Below are 17,612 nucleotides of genomic sequence, written 5' to 3' on the forward strand. Positions count from 1 at the left end.
AAGCAGAGATATATCACATACTTGCTGGATGGTGTGGGAGGTTAAACACAAACAACGAAAGAAAAAGTGAAGCAAGTATTAAGTCCAGGAAAAACAAAGTTTTTGTTCTTTTTTAATTATAGTATATTATGTGACATAGCCATAAGTAAAATTAATGAACACAGTAAATATGGATTAAGCCTAAACTGTGATTAACACCCAGGAGGAAGTAGGAGGGAATAGTTTGTTTGAAAGCTAAACTTCTGTAGTAACAAAGTCAATTTATGTCTAACATTTGCAACCAAGAGGAAAAAAAATAGTCATATTTAGAAATAAATATTATCTTAATAAAAAGCTTTTTTTTTGTTTGAAATCTTGCAGCACTACTTGAATTTTTAAGCCATGTCTGATAGCTTGAAAGGATTTATGTACCCTAGAAAAGGCATGCTTGAATCCTAATCCCATTTTGCAAAGGTAGCTGTTTCTTCTAATCCCTATTCAGCAGTGCATGCTAGAAACTTAAATTAGATCATCTCCATGGAGATGTGACTCAATCAAGTGTGGGTATTAATCTTGATTAACCCATTCTGGGTGGGTCTTGATTAGTTTACTGGGATCCTATAAAAGAGGAGACATTTTTGGAGAGTGACTTTTGAGAAAGATGAGAAAACCACAGCACAGCCACGAGGCTGAGAGAGCCATGTAGTCATCCAGCAACCTTAGGAGATCCTGAGAGAGCAAAGAAGGATGACAGAATGACGAGAGTCATGAAGCAGAGTCCACCAGCCAGCAAACTTTGGAGATGAAGGAGAACACCCCTGGGGGAATTTCATGAAACAAGAGGCCTGGAGAGGAAGCTAGCAGACATTGCTGTGTTTGCCATGTGCCTTTCCAGTTGAGAGAGAAACCCTCAACTTCATCGGCCTTCTTGAACCAAGGTATCTTTCCCTGGATGCCTTTGATTGGACATTTCTATAGACTTGCTTTAATTGGGACATTTTCATGGCCTTAGAACTGTAAACATGTAACTTATTAAATTCCCCCTTTAAAAAACCATTCAATTTCTGGTATATTATATCCTGCCAGCTAGTAAACTAGAACGCCATGTATAATACTCTGATATAATTTTTGAAAACATGAAACACATATAAAGAGCTTAGCACACAGAGGAATGGAAGGAGGACCTATGGTGTATACATACAATGGACTACTGAGCAGCTGCAAGAAGGAATGAAGTTGTGAGGCATGCAACTAGGTGAATGAAACTTAAGGACAGTATATTGAATGAAACGTCAGAAACAAAAAGACAAATATTACTAAGTCTCACTCATAGGGACTAACTATATAATATACAAACTCAGGAACTGAAGTTGAGAGCATGGGATATCAGGTGGGGACCTATTGTAAAGGGTCCTAGATTGTAAACTCTTCAGCAGTCACATGTATTCTGGAGTTGTAACTGTTATTTCTAAATTCTGAGATACTGAGCTATTTGTGTATAATTTGTTGTATTAGTTAGGGTTCTATTTAGAAACAGAATCAACAGGAAATATTCATAAATAAAAAATTTATGAAAGTGTCTCACATAACTGTGGGAACGTAGAGTCCCAGATCCATAGGGCAGGCTGTGAAGCTGACGGTTCTGGTGGAGAGTTTGGACGAACTCCACAGGAGAGGCTCGCTGGCCGAAGTAGGAAGGGAACCTGTCTCTTCTGGATCCTCCTTAAAAGGCTTCCCGTGATTAGATTAAACATCACTCATTGCAGAAGACACTCCCTTGGCTGATTACAAATGGAATCAGCTGTGGGTGCAGCTGATGTGATCATGACTTAATTCTATGAAATGTCTTCATAGCAACAGACAGGCCAAAACTTGCCCAACCAAACAGGTACCACCATCTGGCCAAGTTGACGCATGAAACCTGACCATGACATTTGGTCACTCCCAGAAATTTTGAGTATTTATGTGAGACCTGAGCTCTGAAGCTATGAAAGTCAGCAGTACCCCATTCAGCAACTGTTAAAAAAGTAGAAAAAGTGATCAGACTTCAACTAGAGATATGAAACCGATCTGGATAGGACTAAGGCAAACCAGAATATAGGGTAAAGGATGATACTGTCCTTATATTTTAAAACTTCACTTTCTGTGTGAGACAAAGGGAGAAATGTTTATTTGGTGCAAAATTTATATTTTGGGTAGCACATTATCAAATTTAACTTGTATGGTCAGTTTATTTGAACACCATAGTTAAACTGGAATCTTGAATAGGGTGTGAGATCTTGTTGGTTTGTCCAAGTTGGTGTGATGCCCCAATATATCCCAGAGTAATTTGGGCATAAAATTAAAAAGCACTTGCAAAACCCCTTTGGGGGACCAGGGAGAAAGGAGGAAACATTAAATTTTCCCATCTGCAGAATTCCTGAAATTCTCACAAGCAGTGGGGACAACCAAATCAACAGGCTGAGCCCTCCATTTTGGGGTTTGCCCCTATGAAACGTATTCCTGCAAAGGAGAAGCTTAGCCTCCTTATAAATTATGCCTAAAAGTAACCCCCAGAGAATCTCTTCTGTTGCTCAGATGTGGCCTCTCTCTCTAAGCCAAGTAGGCAAGTGAACTCACTGCCCCCGCCCCCCACGTGGGACATGACTCCCAGGGGTGTAAATCTCCCTGGCAATGTGGACCTGACTCCTGGGGATGAGTTGGGATGAAACAAAATAAAGTGTCAATGGCTGAGAGATTTCAAACTGAGTCGAGAGGTTATCCTGGAGGTTATTCTTATGCATTATATAGATATCCCTTTTCAGTTTATGGTGTATTGGAGTGGCAGGACGGAGGTACCTGAAAGTGTTAAGCTGTGTTTCAGTAGCCTTGATTCTTGAAGATGACTGTATAACTATACAGCTTTTACAATGTGACCGTCTGGTTGTGAAAATGTGTCTGATTCTCCTTTTGTCCAGGGTATGGACAGATGAGTAAAAAGATAAGGAAAAATAAATAAATAATGCGGGGCAGAAGGGGTACAAAAAAATTAGGTAGATTGAAATACTAGAGGTCAATGAGAGGGAGGGGTAAGGGGCATGGGGTGTATGAATTTTTTCTTTTGATATTTCTTTTTCTGGAGTGAGGCAAATGTTCTAAAAATGGTAATGGTGATGAATACACAACTATGTGATGATACTGTGATAATATTATCAAATTAAAAAAGAAAAAGAGTTAAGCACAATACACAGCCTAAATGCTGGTTTGTGGTTTGGAAAAGTGACAGATTTTTAAAAATCTGAGCAGTGGGAATGGAGGGTAAAAAAAATAAAGTCAGAGTGAGTTTATTGCAAGCAAAACATGATATTAAGTATTCTACCTTATTACAGGTTGGCCCTAAATTTGGCTTTGCATTTCAAATGAAAACACAAAGATTCACAAAGCCTCTGTAGTAAACAAACCAGTTGTTCAGAAGCATTATTTCTGGTATTGAGTCCAAAGAGAAGTTGTCTCCTATAGGTTCTCAACAACAGGAAATGGATGATATAGTAGTCTTATAACATCATCACAGTAAAAAATAACATTTTCTTCAGGATTTTGAACTATTTCACACAACATTCCTAAACATGAGCATACAAAACAACATAGTCTGTATATGTAGCACTTTGATGGTCTGACAAAATCCAAGAAAAAATTTTTCTATCTGGAGAAACGGCTAGAGTACCCTTAAGAAAAGTTTCCACAAATATTTCTCTGAGCTAGATTATTTGGGTAACTGAGATTCTGTCAGTATCCAGCCTCAGTAAGCTCAAGTATATTGGACCGAAGTGTCCCTTTTGTTTTCCTCTTACAAAGAAAACAAAATGGGAAGAAAATAAAAATGAGTAAAAGAAATTGGGTTCTTATACGTAGAAATTCATTGTGTAAGAAGTGACACACAAAAAAGTAAGCAAATCTTCACATGTGCCAAAGGTGTGTGTGTGTGGGGAGCCTATTTCTTTTTTCAAGATTAAAAAAACCTTTCCCAGCAAGCAAAGAATAAAAGATGGCTTCTTTCAGTTACACATTTTTGTGGAAAGAAAGTAAATATAAACAATTGAAAAGCTGAAACTAGTATTGGCTAACTGTGCATAAATCTTAGATTTTTTGAAAAATAAAAAAAAACAAATGATATAAAATAACTTTTATTTACATAATTTATAGAACATAACTGCTTTCTTTGGAACAAGAAAATTTACAAATAACAGATATTGCTTTTTTTTATCAGACTTCTTCAAGACAGGTAATATACATGGTCACTTCTATTTCAAAGAACATGGTGGTAAAAAGTGGATATTAACATTTTTTCCTGTGCCTTAATCATTTATCAACAATTAGGCTTTTAAATTACCATGTTGGTCACTTGCTGGGACACAAGTGTTCAGGAGGAAAAGTCAAGAAAAGATAAAGACCTTTATTCATATCCCTTACAATTTATAAAATACAAATTCTTTGCAACACCTTCTTTATATGACTCGGACTTAACATACTTGTTAACAAGTCTTTCCACTTTATAAGGTAAATACACTGATTAAGTTTCTCTTTTTTCAAGATTAGTCTTAATGATGTAGTATTAGGATAATTCATCAGGCTGACTTGATTCTCTAAAACAATCAATTTCCAAATGTAAAATCATTCTCTATAAATAAGAAATTACATCTTCCACAAAGTTAGTTTATTACAGATGAACAAGAGAGAGATGTTAACAAAGTCTTAAAAAATTCATATTACACAAGGAATAAAATAATAGTTTATTTGTGGCAATCTAACACTCAAAATACACTAATTTTTTCTGAATCTGATTTACTACCATGATTTTTTGTGACCTATTAAACACATGAAATAAATAAATGTATTCCTAATAGAGAATTTCCACTCAGATGTATAGATACTCCTGTGACCAAAAAATTAAACTCTAAATTTCACTGTAAGGTGATGAATAAGAAATGCCATAGTAGCAATAGTTTCAATACATTAGTATTACTGTTATACTTGCTGAGCCATATTCCATTTTACTAACGAACCTGAAAACGCCCACCATTTTTTACTAAAAAACTATACAAATACAATCATCTATATTAAAAAACCCTTCCTAATTGAAGCACTAATCTTTCATAAAGGAAACACTTCCAACCTTTGGGCACAACTCACGGGGCTTCGATGACAAAGAACTCATAAATAGAGGCGTTACAGTACCTCAGGTAAGAAAATCACCATCTACTACAGGGCTGGCAAAGCAAGGCCAAGTCCAGCCATGGTCATTCGTAGAAGTCCTGTCTGTGGCTGGTGGCTGCTTCTGCACTACACTGGCAGAGTGAAGGAGAGAGATGTCACAGGGACCACCTGGCCCACAGAGCAAAAAATGTTTCTGATCCTGACCTAATGTATTACTAATCCAGGGAGCTTTTTAAATAAAATCAGAATAAATAACTGTTCTTTGGGAAGTTTAATTTGAATCACTGAAGGTTTGCTTGGATAGATACTAAAATTACAGATGTAAATCACCAAATGTGACAATTAAAAAAAAACCTTAAGTTCATATTGATGGATTTATTATAATCTTAGTTTCTGTTACAACATAAACAGCACAATTAAGTTCTGTGCTTAAAAAAGTCTAAAGGGCCCCCCAAAAAGTTGAAGGGTTTCTTCTACAGAATTTAATGAGGGAAAAAAGTATTAACATAGCTTTTTAGAAAAGGAATGTGTGTGTGTGTGTGTGTGTGTGTGTGTTTGTGTGTGTGTGTGTGTGTGTGTGTAAAGGAGATTGAGTTTTGGACGGAAATTTGCTTCATACCTAAAGTTAAGTTTAGCTAAGAAATAGAGAAAAATAAAAAAACAAAAACATTCACAGTGAAGAGTCTGTATATACAACTATGAAGAAAAAATGTATTCAAAGCACATACACTATCTAAGCAGTTTTAGTTATATCACTTTAAATATCTTAAAATAAAGAGAAGAAACAAACAAAATTTGTTAATGTCTTCTGGACCCACAATCTGAGAGATGAAGCAATGAAAACTGAACATCCTTTTAAACAAAATTTTAAAATAAATAAGCTCTTTGATGTTTCATTTTTATAAATAAGGTTAAATACTAATTCTTCTATGAGAACTAATGTCACATCAACTTACATTATAAAAATACATTATTTTCAACCAAACAGCTGATAATAGAAAAGATTTTTTTAACCTTTACCATACTAAAGTGGAGTTCCACAATCTGCTTTCATCTTAGAGGCAACTGAAAAGGCCTTCATCCAAAAAAAAAGAAAAGAAAAATCTTCACAAAAAGGAGTTCGCTAAATGTTAAATACAATCAGCCTCCAAACAGTCGTCAGCACTATGATTGATACAAAGAGACATTTATCCACTGCCACAACATTCCAAAATGTCCACGTGTGCTAGGCACAAGAGCCCCAATATGTAAACAAGAGTTGCTATTTCTGCCTGAGAAAGCAGTCTAATTGCTTGGTTCTTCCAAAATGCTAAACCAATCAGAATAAACCAATACTCAACAATGTTTTCCACTGATTTTAAAAGCGTCAAAACCAAGCTCATTAAATATTCAAAATCAACCTAAAGAAAAACAGACAAAAAAAGTGATGTTTTATTCTAAATACTGCGTTGTTGATGTAACTGACTCTGGAAACCTCAGGCTTTAACAAACAAACAAACAGATGACTGTTACTCTGTTTCATCTACTTCAATAAAGATATCACTGAAGAAATATTCAGAGACTGTTGTTGGCTCCTTTTCAGTTGCCAGGCGGTTTTGGCCACTTTTACATCCTTCTTTCAGTAAGGGCTGATTGCTAGAAACCTAAAAGACAAAAAAAAAAAAAAAAGTTAGCCACACAACATTTATATACTGTTAGTGTAGTCTAACTTGGTATAACTTGTTTGAAAAGCAATAAGTATTAAGAGCTTTAAATATACTCATACTCACTGGCCCAATAACTTCCTTTCTATGCTGTTATATTAAGGAAATAATACTAAACATAGTAAGAGTTTATAGATAAAATTACCTTTGAGGCATTAGTTATAATAATAAAATTGGAAGCAACTAAAAATTGAACAGACATGATTACATAAATGATGGTGTATTCATGATACATTACTTCACTCTACCTTGCATTCAGTTTTTAATATACAAAAATAAAATTTTGAAAATTAAACGTTTTTATTGGCATAAGAATAAGATGAAAGAGAACTGCACTCAAAGGACATAACACAAAATAAAGAGACCTTATCAAAAATTAACATATTTATAAATACATAAAATGTTAAGACAGTATGGTATCAGCATAGGAACACAAAGATATATATCAATGGAACAGAAGACCAGAATAGACTTCTCACATAGGGAAAGTTAGCATCTGGTAAAAATGACATTTCAAAAATACAAGAAAAGTTGGATTAGTCAATAAATGATGTCAGACAATTATATAATCACCTTAAGAAAAAACAAGTCTAAGTTATACTTCGCCAAAATAAATTCTGATGGATAAAAAAATTTTAATGTAAAAACATTTGGGAAAAAATACTATGTAAGAGGGCACCCTTATATAGTACCCTTACAAACTTGGAAGGAGGAGGGGTGATAGTACCCTTACAAACTTGGAAGGAGGAAGGGTGTTCTTTTTAAATGACACGAAAGCCAAAAACCATAAAAATATAGACTGATAAATCCATCTACATAAAAATTAAAAACACATGGTAAAAATCACCACAGGCAAAACTGAAAGATAAATGACATTCTGGAAAATATATATTTGCAACCTATAACAGACAAATGGCATTTTTCTCTATATAAGATCTTTTACAAACCAATTTGAAAAAGACCAATAATCCAATTTAAAAAAAGGCAAATGATATGAGTAGATGATTCACAGAAAATAAAGCGTATATGACTTAAACACACAAAGAAATGCTCAACCTCATTCAATAAGAATATGTGGTCATTAGACCCACAATGACGGTCAAAGTGAAAAATCTGACAATACACTAGCATGAGGAGAAAGGTCCTCTCGTACACTGCCAATAAATGTAGAAACTGTAATACCAGCAGAGGACAATCAGGTAATATCTGCCAAGAGAATATAATCATTCCCTTTGACCAACAATTCTATTTCTAGGTTTAACTTATAAATATGCAAAATGACCTATTTATAAGTTAGTTAATACCACATTGCTTGGAATAGCAAATAATCAGTAGCAACCTAAATGCCTACCAGTGTAAGACTTGAACCTCTCTGTGGTGCATTCATACAACGGAATATTATACAGTCATTAAAAAACAATGAGGACACTCTTGGGCACTTAAAACCTGGAAAATGAAAACCTTATATTCACACAAATCCCTGCATAATGATGTAAATTATAGCTTCAGCTGTAACAGCCAAAAATGGAAAACAATCCAGATGTTGTTCAACCAGTTAAACAAAACAATGGTACATCCATACTATGTACAATACTCAGCAATAAAAATAAGCAAACTATTGATGCATACAATAATCTGGATAAATTCCAGAGAATTATGCTGAGTGAAAATGCCAATCCCAAAGGGTCTCAAATTATGTTATTCCCTTTACATATAATATTCTCTTAAAAAGTATTTTTACTGTGGAAATACATATATAACATATTTCTCATTTCAGGTACACAATTCAGTGATATGAATGACATTTACAATGAACTACCACTATCACCAAAACATTTCCATCACCCTAACTCTGTGCCCCTTAGGCATGAACTCCCCATTCTATATGTCCACCTGTACCTCATAAACTGTAACCTATTTTCTGTCTCTATAAATTTGCATATTGCAGTTACTTCACATAAGCGAAAGCATACAGTGTTTGCCCTTTTGTGTTTGTGTTATTCCTTCAACAAGTTGCCTTCAAGATTCATTAATGTAACATATCACAACTCCATTCTTTTTTACTGTTTTGATATATATTGCATGTATATATCACATTTTGTTTATCCATTTATCTGTTGACGGGCACTTGGGTTACTCCCACCTTCTGGCTATTATGTAGATAACATTCTTGAAAAGACAAATTCAATGGAGCCCAGGCTGCCAGAGGGAATGGGGGCAGGAGAGAAGTGGGTTTGGCTGGAAAAGGATCCTCATGATGATGGAACTCTTCTGTGCTCAATCAGTTAAACAAAACAGTGGTGCCTCCATACCAGGTACTACTACTCAGCAGTATCAGTATCAATACCCTACTTGTGATATCACGCCATGTTGGCAGAATTTACAACTGGAGGAAACTGAGTAAAGGATACCTGGGATTTCTCTCTATAAGTTTAATTTAAAATAAAAAAAAGAGAACGAAAGAACGCATAAGTTCTTTATCTACTGTTTTGCAAAGATCTCCAAAACATACTGTCAGGTAAAAGAAGTTAAGACAAAGAACAGTATATTAATTACTGTATTAAAAAAGAAGGAAAAGTATTTATATTTGTGTAAATACAAAACATCTCTGGAAAAGTAAACTAGAAACCAATAATACCATATGCTTGTGGAAAGGAAGTATTTGGAAGCTAAAGAGACAGAGTAGGAAACATTCACTGTAAATTCTTTTCTGTAGATTATGAATTTTGAAACATGGAAAATATTGCTTATTTTTAAAGTAGCAATTTGAGAATAAAATTTAGTTTAGATTTTTGCCTCACTATACACCAGAATCAATAACCTTGAATAGAGTTTTATGTTTAAAATAAATTATGGAATTTATATTTTTCTCTCTGGAGAAAAATTTCCTAATCATTAAGGCAATTTAAGAAACTGTAAAGAAAAAAGTCAGTGGATTTGACTACTTTAACATTTAAAACTTTATGGGTATCTAAATAGTTCCAAAATTAAAAACAAAATAAACTGGGAAAAGCTATTTGCAGCAAAGAGCTAAGAGGTACATGGCTTTTTCACTTAATGATCTCCTAATATTTACAGATATCTTCATTGGTTGTTCCCCTAGAGAACTCTAAGTAGTAATATAAAAGCCATTAAGATCCCCAAAGCAATAAGTCAGCAAAGGTAGGAAGTCACCAGAAATCACAAATGAGAGAATTAAAATAGAAACTATATATATAAAGAAAAAAAAGTCATGAGTAACTAGACATTTCTACCTCTTCACCCTTACATTAAAAAAGTTATTTTGAAGTGCTAATACCTAATAGTGGTAAAGGTGAGACGAAACTGGCACTGCCACATTTTTGGTAATTATAACAACCCTTCCTAAAGAGCTATTTGGCAATAATAATCAAGACTCATAAAATTTTGAACTCTGACAATAATTCTAAGAAATAATTCAAATGTATATAAAATATCTTTTAAAGACAAAAATGATATAAACATTTATAAAGAAAAAAGCAAAAACAAACCCTCCCTGAGGCTCACGCTGTTCAACACAAATGGGAACCAGACTTCTATACGTTGAGATTTTAAGTCACCCAATATTCTCCAATATTCATCCAAAGGCTTGAATACAGGTTCACAGAGCTTTTCATCCCAGCACTTATTATCAATCTGAACAACTTCAGAGTGCATAATATCTAAACAAATTCTAGTTCCTTGAATTCCTGTGGGAGTTAGGACATTTCTCCTGAGGCAAATAAAATACAGGCACACTTCTTTCTTTTGCTTCCACAGTCTAGAATGGTCTCTGCATTAAAGGAATGGCAATGAAGTGCCCATTTTTGACTAGTTCAGCTGCTTTGTACTAAACTAGCTGTTATGTCCTAAGATATCTTATCTTCTTCCAGCATTTGGGGGGGGGGTAGGTATGATGGGGAGGAGATGGATAGGAGTTACTCTGCAAAAATTTCTGACATCCAATGAAAATAACAATTACTGTGGTTTCCCTAGTTGAGTCTGACAGCCAATCCATTTTATACAAACAATAAAACACAGTAGTTACCACATACCTGAGTTGCTGAACTGCCAGTATTCTCAGTCTGAGTGTTAACATTTGGAGATGGAAGCAGATGAGGGGACTTTTGGACTTCTTCCTTACTTTCAGTTACAGGGTTAGATCTTTTCAAATTTTGCCTTGACACAGGTATCACAGGTTTTAGGCGCTTCTTATTACGAACTTGAAGTGGTTCATCAGACTCCAAACTATTCTTTGAACATATTAAAGACAAAAATCCCAGAGGTCTTCGGCCAGGTCTAGAAATGCAAAGGAAGATACTTTCTTAATACCAACCTCTTTCCATTATATTAAAATGACACATTCATCTAAATAATGATAACAATGTCACATAAGGCATATATTTGTGACAAAGGAAAGGCTTACTCTAAAGTCTTGCTTCTCAAATTTGAATATGCATACAAATCATCTGGAGATCTTATTAAAATGCAGATTCTGAAAGAGCTGGTGGGGAAGGGGACCCGAGTTCTGCATTTCAACAAGTTTCCAAGTTGTCCATGCCGCTGGTCCTGGGACTCTTGAGTAACAAGGCTTTAGAGCAGGGGTCAGCAAACTATGGTCCATAGTCCAAATACAGACCACAATGTGATTATGTAAATAAGTTTTATGGGAGGACAGTCATGCTCATCTCTTCACACATTGTCTATGGCTGCTTTTATGCTACCACAGTGGAGGTGAGTAGTTTCAACAGAGTCCATATGACCCACAAAGCCTAAAATATATTCTATATTGTTTTACAGGAAAAGGTTGCTGACTGCTATACAAAAACACTGTTTCCAACTTCTTTAAACTCAGACTCCCTATGCTGCTTCCCTCATTCTTCTGTAAGCACATCTCTAAGGTCAGAAAAGATATTGCTGAGCTTTACTTTCTTCAGTTCATATAACAAAAACAACAGATGTATTAAATATGCCTTTTCGTGCTACCCATGTCCTTCCCCCATCCCCCTTATCCCTTGGTGTAGGCTGGTGCACGTCCTCCTCATTCCAACTCAAACACCATGCTAAGCATCACTGCCCTAGTCACTATTTTTGTTTTTTTGGGTTACTGTTTTTTTTGGTCACTAATGCCAAAATAAAGGATAATATTTTGCATACTGATAACCCAGAAGGATAAATTCTAAAATGAGGAATATAATGAGAAAAAGCTGGGTTTGGTTAAATTTCACACTAGCTCTTAAAGAGAGAGAGTTATAGTTTACCTCTTTGGTGTGTGACGAGAAAAAATGCAAAAATTATTTAGGACTACAATAAAACAACTTTTAGAACTATCTCTGATGTCAGCACTATGTCTCAACCATCTACATCTACATTGGTAACTGCTGTGTGGTAGAATTTAAGTGATAATCAAAATAATAACAATGAACAATATGGAAAATAAAGTGTATACAACATTTAAAAATTTTTCTAACTAAAATAGTCAACGTTTCAATGCTTAAAAGTTAAACTCTTGTTATGGAAAAGTTATTTATCTAGAATAATCTTCCAAAAGTGTTTGACATTATTGTACTTTCTTTGCTGAAATTTCTTCCCTTTTATATTACTAACAGAGCAATACAGTTATAAAACACCATTTTTAATACTGGACTTAATTTTCCTATATCTACTCCATATAACTATTTTAAATATATATATATATATTTATATCTATTTCATATACCGAGAGACAGAGAAAAACATCTATTAAAGATTTGCACATGATACCTGGATAGTGGAGTTTTTGAAGACAATGTGCTATTATCCGTTTGTTCAGACTTCGAAGCATTACCAGTTCTTTCTTCCTTATCAGATACAAGTATCTCATCCTGAGGTAACTGTAGTGTATTCTTTTCTATACGTGTAGCTATCATTTTATCAAGAGATCTAGTTCCTCCACTCTGAAAACTGTGTTTGAGTTGCTGTTTCTGAGGTTCTGGAGTTGTGTATGTGCTTCCTGAGGTAGGAAAAATATCTTGTCCCTTGTTAGACTCCCCTTGAAAAAAGAGAAAGCAAATAGTAAGCACACACTGAAATTAAAACATTTAGTTTAATTACAATACTTGAAAGAGAAAAAAACCTATCATGGTATTTCATTATAAATCTACTCTAATAAAAGCAGGCAAAATTATAATTAGTGGAGTGATATGGACTATTATCAAAACTAATTGAAAGGTATGGTAATAGCTTAATTCAGATACCAAACAGTTCTACCAATATAATCTGACCTAAAAAAAATTCTCCTTAAACATTTCTTGGACTTACAAAATCACTTTCTAATAATTCAAAGCTTGTTAAAATATGGAAGATAAGGCAACCCAAAATATAGGTGGTAACTCTCAGGTATCTGTGGTCTCGAAGACAAGTAGAACCACAGACTCTCAAACCCTCAGTTTAGCTAAAGAGCTCTATTTTTTTCCTTAATTTAAAGCTGTACAAAAGCCAAAGTAGCCATTTATTATCAAAATAAAAAAAGGTTAAAATTTCTTATTAAATAAAGTAACTGTTTTCTTAGGACAGGGGTCTCTAAGGCCTTGTCCTCATTCAGGGCTTGCCGGTCCATAAAGGTAGAATGAAGCCAGTTAAGAATAGCTAATTAAAAGAAAAACATACCCATAGATATGGGACATATTTGTTAATATTTCAATCTGTTGTGATTTTTGTAATGCTTTAAATTGGAGAATGGAGATAGAAGACAGAAATCTCAAAGACATCTCTAGAGGCTGGAAACTACAACAAAGTCGGGACCACTAAGTAAATATATAGCCTAATATTAATGTTTATAAATGTCTTAAAGGACCAGAACCCATATAGGTTATCAAATCCTTCCATTTTGCATCTCTACCTCTATAAGATGCCATTAGGGATGTTTTTCTTTTTAATTATGTATTTTATTCCCAGCCTCATTATCATGGTTAAGTATGGCCATAGATGTGCTTGATACAAGCATAAGGTACAGCAAGCTTGAAAGAAAAGAGGAGTGTGATAGTTTGAAATTGTTGTGTACCCCAGAAAAGCCATGTTCCTTTAATCCTAATCCAATGCTGTTAGGGCAGACATATTGTTTGGGTGGGACCTTTTGATGTGATGGAGATGTGACCCCGCCCATTCCAGGTGGGTCTTAATTAGTTTACTGGAGTCCTTAAAAGAGCCAATACAGAGAGCAGAAAGATGAAACTTGGACACAGACATTTAAAGATGCTTGGAGATAGGCTCAGTGAGAAGGCTATTGGAACCAGGAACTAAAAGCAAAGGGCCAGAAGACACTGCCACGTGCCTTTCCACATGACAGAGAAACCGCAGAAGTGATCAGCCTTTCTTGAGTGAAGGTATCCTCCTGGGGAACCCTTAATTTGGACATTTTCATGGCCTTGGAACTGCAAATTTGTAATTTAATAAATCTCCTTTATAAAAGCCAATCCAATTTTGGTATATTGCATTCAGGCAGCATTAGCAAACCAAAACAAGGAGTATCATAAAAGAAATGAAAAAGCAAAGAAATGTATAAAATACAGAAGAACAGAATGTCACTGCTTTAGTTATGAGAGAAATAGACCCTAAGTGGTTTAATACCGGAGAAATTTAAAAAGCCTATAAAAAGAGAAGATACCAAGATCTTCTGAATCTCCTAAGTGGCTTAACCTTGTAAAGTCCTCTTTTCAACTTCTCAGGAGTAATCTAATTCTGAGGATAAAATCCCTGTAGCCATATGGTATTCTTTTGACTTCATGATGCGAGGAACTTCTTTTGGCTAATGAAGTATCAAATCCAAGGTCTTAGTAGGGAAGAGGAACTGCTATATAACGAAAATATGATTTCTAGAAAAAGGTAAGCAAGAATCTACTCCTATCCCAAATACGAACAAGGTTCATAAAAAAATAATCCATGGGCACGTGGCAAAATGCAATCATGTAACATTTTTTCACTCACCTGTTTTCTCCAAAACATTTATTGATTCCTTTGAAGACAGCTGTTTCAAGAAAATTTACAAAAATGTTAGAAATACATTTATCAAACACAATTAAAATAAATTTTGTTTCTTTGTTTCTTTTTTAAGTAAAGAAAGTAGGACTCTCCCAGAAAACACTAGGGGCAATGACTTACGGGAATTCTGCCAAACATTTATGGGGACAACCAAAGCAATAGGCTGAGCCCCCAATCTTGGGGTTTGTTCAGATGAAATTTAACCCAGTAAAGGATAGGCTAAGCCTACTTAAAATTAGGCCTAAGAGTCATCCCCAAGAGAACCTCTTTTGCTGCTCAGATGTGGCTTCTCTCTCTTAGCCAACATGACAAGCAAACTCACTGCCTTCCCCCTGTCTATGTGGGCCATGACTCCCAGGGGTGTGGACATTCCTGGCAACGTGGGACAGAAATCCTAGAATGAGCTGGGACTTAGTACCAAGGGATTGAGAAAACATTCTCCACCGAAAGGGGGAGAGGGAAATGAGACAAAATAAAGTGTCAATGGCTGACAGATTCCAAGCAGAGTCAAGAGGTTAGCCTGGAGGTTATTCTTATGCATTTAACAGATTATCCTCTTTCTAGTTAAGGCATAACAGAAAGACTGGAGGGAACTGCCTGAAAATGCAGGGCTGTGTTGCAGTAGCCATGTTTCTTAAAGATGATTGTATAATGATATAGCTTTCGCAATGTGACTGTGTGATTGTGAAAACCTTGTGTCTGATGCTTCTTTTATCTACCTTATGGACAGATGAATAAAACATATGGATTAAAAATAAATAATAGGGGGAAACAAATGTTAAAATAAATTTAGTAGATTGAAATGTTAGTGATCAATGAAAGGCAGGGGTAAGGGGTATAGTATGTATGAAATTTTTTTTCTGTTTTCTTTTTATTTCTTTGATGCAAATGTTCTAAGAAATGATCATGATGATGAATACATAACTATGTGATGAAAAAAATTGTGGTTGATAAAAAAGTTATCAATAATATTAGTTATTAGTGATTATACATTATTTTGTTCTATCTTTGCAGTTTTTATGAATATCTTTGCAGTTTTTATGAATATCAGATGAAATAATATAAAAGGCTCTTTGAAAATCTTAAATTGGTATATAGATCTATACTTGCCAACTGATTATAGATATTTTTCCCTTTTCTGAACTCATTATTTTCACTATTATATAATTATTTAATGATATGCTTCACTATATTTTCTCTCATTGTTTTGTGTGTGTTAATCTTGCCTCTAAAACCACAATGTGTTCAATCCATGAGAATAACTAAACTCCATAGTTCATTTTCTTTCATGTCTCCTATATCTCGCACGGTGCTATACAGTTAGAAAAATAATCAGTAAACATTTGTCTACTTGTAGAAACAATATAATAAATTTAGGTTTCCTCCATATTGAACCATATATCAGACCTTCATTTCTTTTTATAACTGAATATTCCATTGTGTATGTGATTTATATACACATGTACATGAGCACACACACACACACGTTTTGTTTCTCCTTTCATCTCGAAGTGCCAAGCAGGGCAGCTGGGTTGCTTCCTGCTTTTGGTTAGTGAGCATGATGCTGCTATGAATAGTGGTGCATGAGTATCTATCTGCTTGAGGCCCTGCTTCCAAAACTTTTGGGTATATATTTAGAAGAACTGCCAGATCATATTTGTACTTCTATGTTTAACTTACTGAAAAATCTACCAAAATGTTTTCCATTTTTAAAGTAATAACTATCCTAGTGGGTGTGAAGAGGTATTTCATGGTAGTTGAATGTGCATTTCCCTAATAGCTGATGATGTTGAAAATCTTAGCATGTGCTTATGGGTCATTTGTATATCTTTTGCAGAAATGTCTATTCAAGCCCTCTACCCATTTTTTAGTTGGCTTACTTGTCTTCTTTGTTATGGAGTTTTAGGAATTTTTCTGTATTCTGGATATTAAACTCATCAGATGATTTCCAAAAAAACCAATTAGGCATCAAAGGAAACTTTCTCAATACCATAAAGTACATATATGAAAAACCCATAGCCACCATCATATTTAATGGTAGAAATTGAAAGCATTCCCTTTGAGATCATGGATGAGACAAAGATGCCCACTGTTACCACTATTATTTAATATTGTATTACAAACTCTAGCTGGAGCAATCAGACAGGAGAAAGAAATATAAGGTGTTCAAACAGGCAGGGAAGAAGTATAACTGTCATTATTTGTAGATGACATGATCCCATACTTAGAAAACCCCGAGAAATCGACAATAAAACTACTTGAGCTAATAAAAAAATTCAGCAAAGTGGCAGGATATAAGATTAATGTACAAAAATCAGTGATGTTTCTACATACAAGCAATGATCTATCTGAGGTGACAACTAAGGGGAAAATTCCATTCAGAATAGCAACAGGAAGAATTAGTTATCTAGGAACAAGCTAAACCAGGGATGTCAAGGACTTATACACAGAAAATTACAAAAAAAAAAACTCAAAGAAATAAAAAAATGACATAATAGATGGAAAGATATTCCACACTCATGGATAGGAAGGTTGAATATTGTCAAGATGTCAATTCAACCCAAACGACCTACAGATTCAATCCAATACCAATAAAAATCCTAACAACTCACTTGAAAAAGTTGTTGATCAAATTTATACAAAGGGAAAGAGACCTCAAACAGCTAAAGATATCCTAAAAAAGAAGAGTGAACTGGGAGGCTATCACTTCCTGACTTTAAA

General features: G+C 34.6%; 1 protein-coding gene across 4 annotated transcripts in view; it reads right to left on the reverse strand.

Annotated features, from left to right (window-relative positions):
• Nucleotides 1–5,673: 5,673 nt before the first annotated feature.
• BDP1 (BDP1 general transcription factor IIIB subunit) overlaps nt 5,674–17,612 on the reverse strand; it is a 146,273-nt gene continuing 134,334 nt past the window's right edge. For all 4 annotated transcript variants that reach the window (XM_077139520.1, XM_077139518.1, XM_077139519.1 and 1 more), the window contains 4 exons: nt 14,838–14,877; nt 12,636–12,903; nt 10,928–11,171; nt 5,674–6,815 (listed from right to left, as the gene is read on the reverse strand). In XM_077139520.1, the coding sequence (XP_076995635.1) occupies nt 6,681–6,815; nt 10,928–11,171; nt 12,636–12,903; nt 14,838–14,877 (687 nt within the window). In that variant the 3' untranslated portion in view covers nt 5,674–6,680. The remainder of the gene's footprint in view (nt 6,816–10,927; nt 11,172–12,635; nt 12,904–14,837; nt 14,878–17,612) is intronic.

Source organism: Tamandua tetradactyla, chromosome 21, assembly GCF_023851605.1.
Source record: "Tamandua tetradactyla isolate mTamTet1 chromosome 21, mTamTet1.pri, whole genome shotgun sequence".
Classification (NCBI taxonomy): domain Eukaryota; kingdom Metazoa; phylum Chordata; class Mammalia; order Pilosa; family Myrmecophagidae; genus Tamandua; species Tamandua tetradactyla.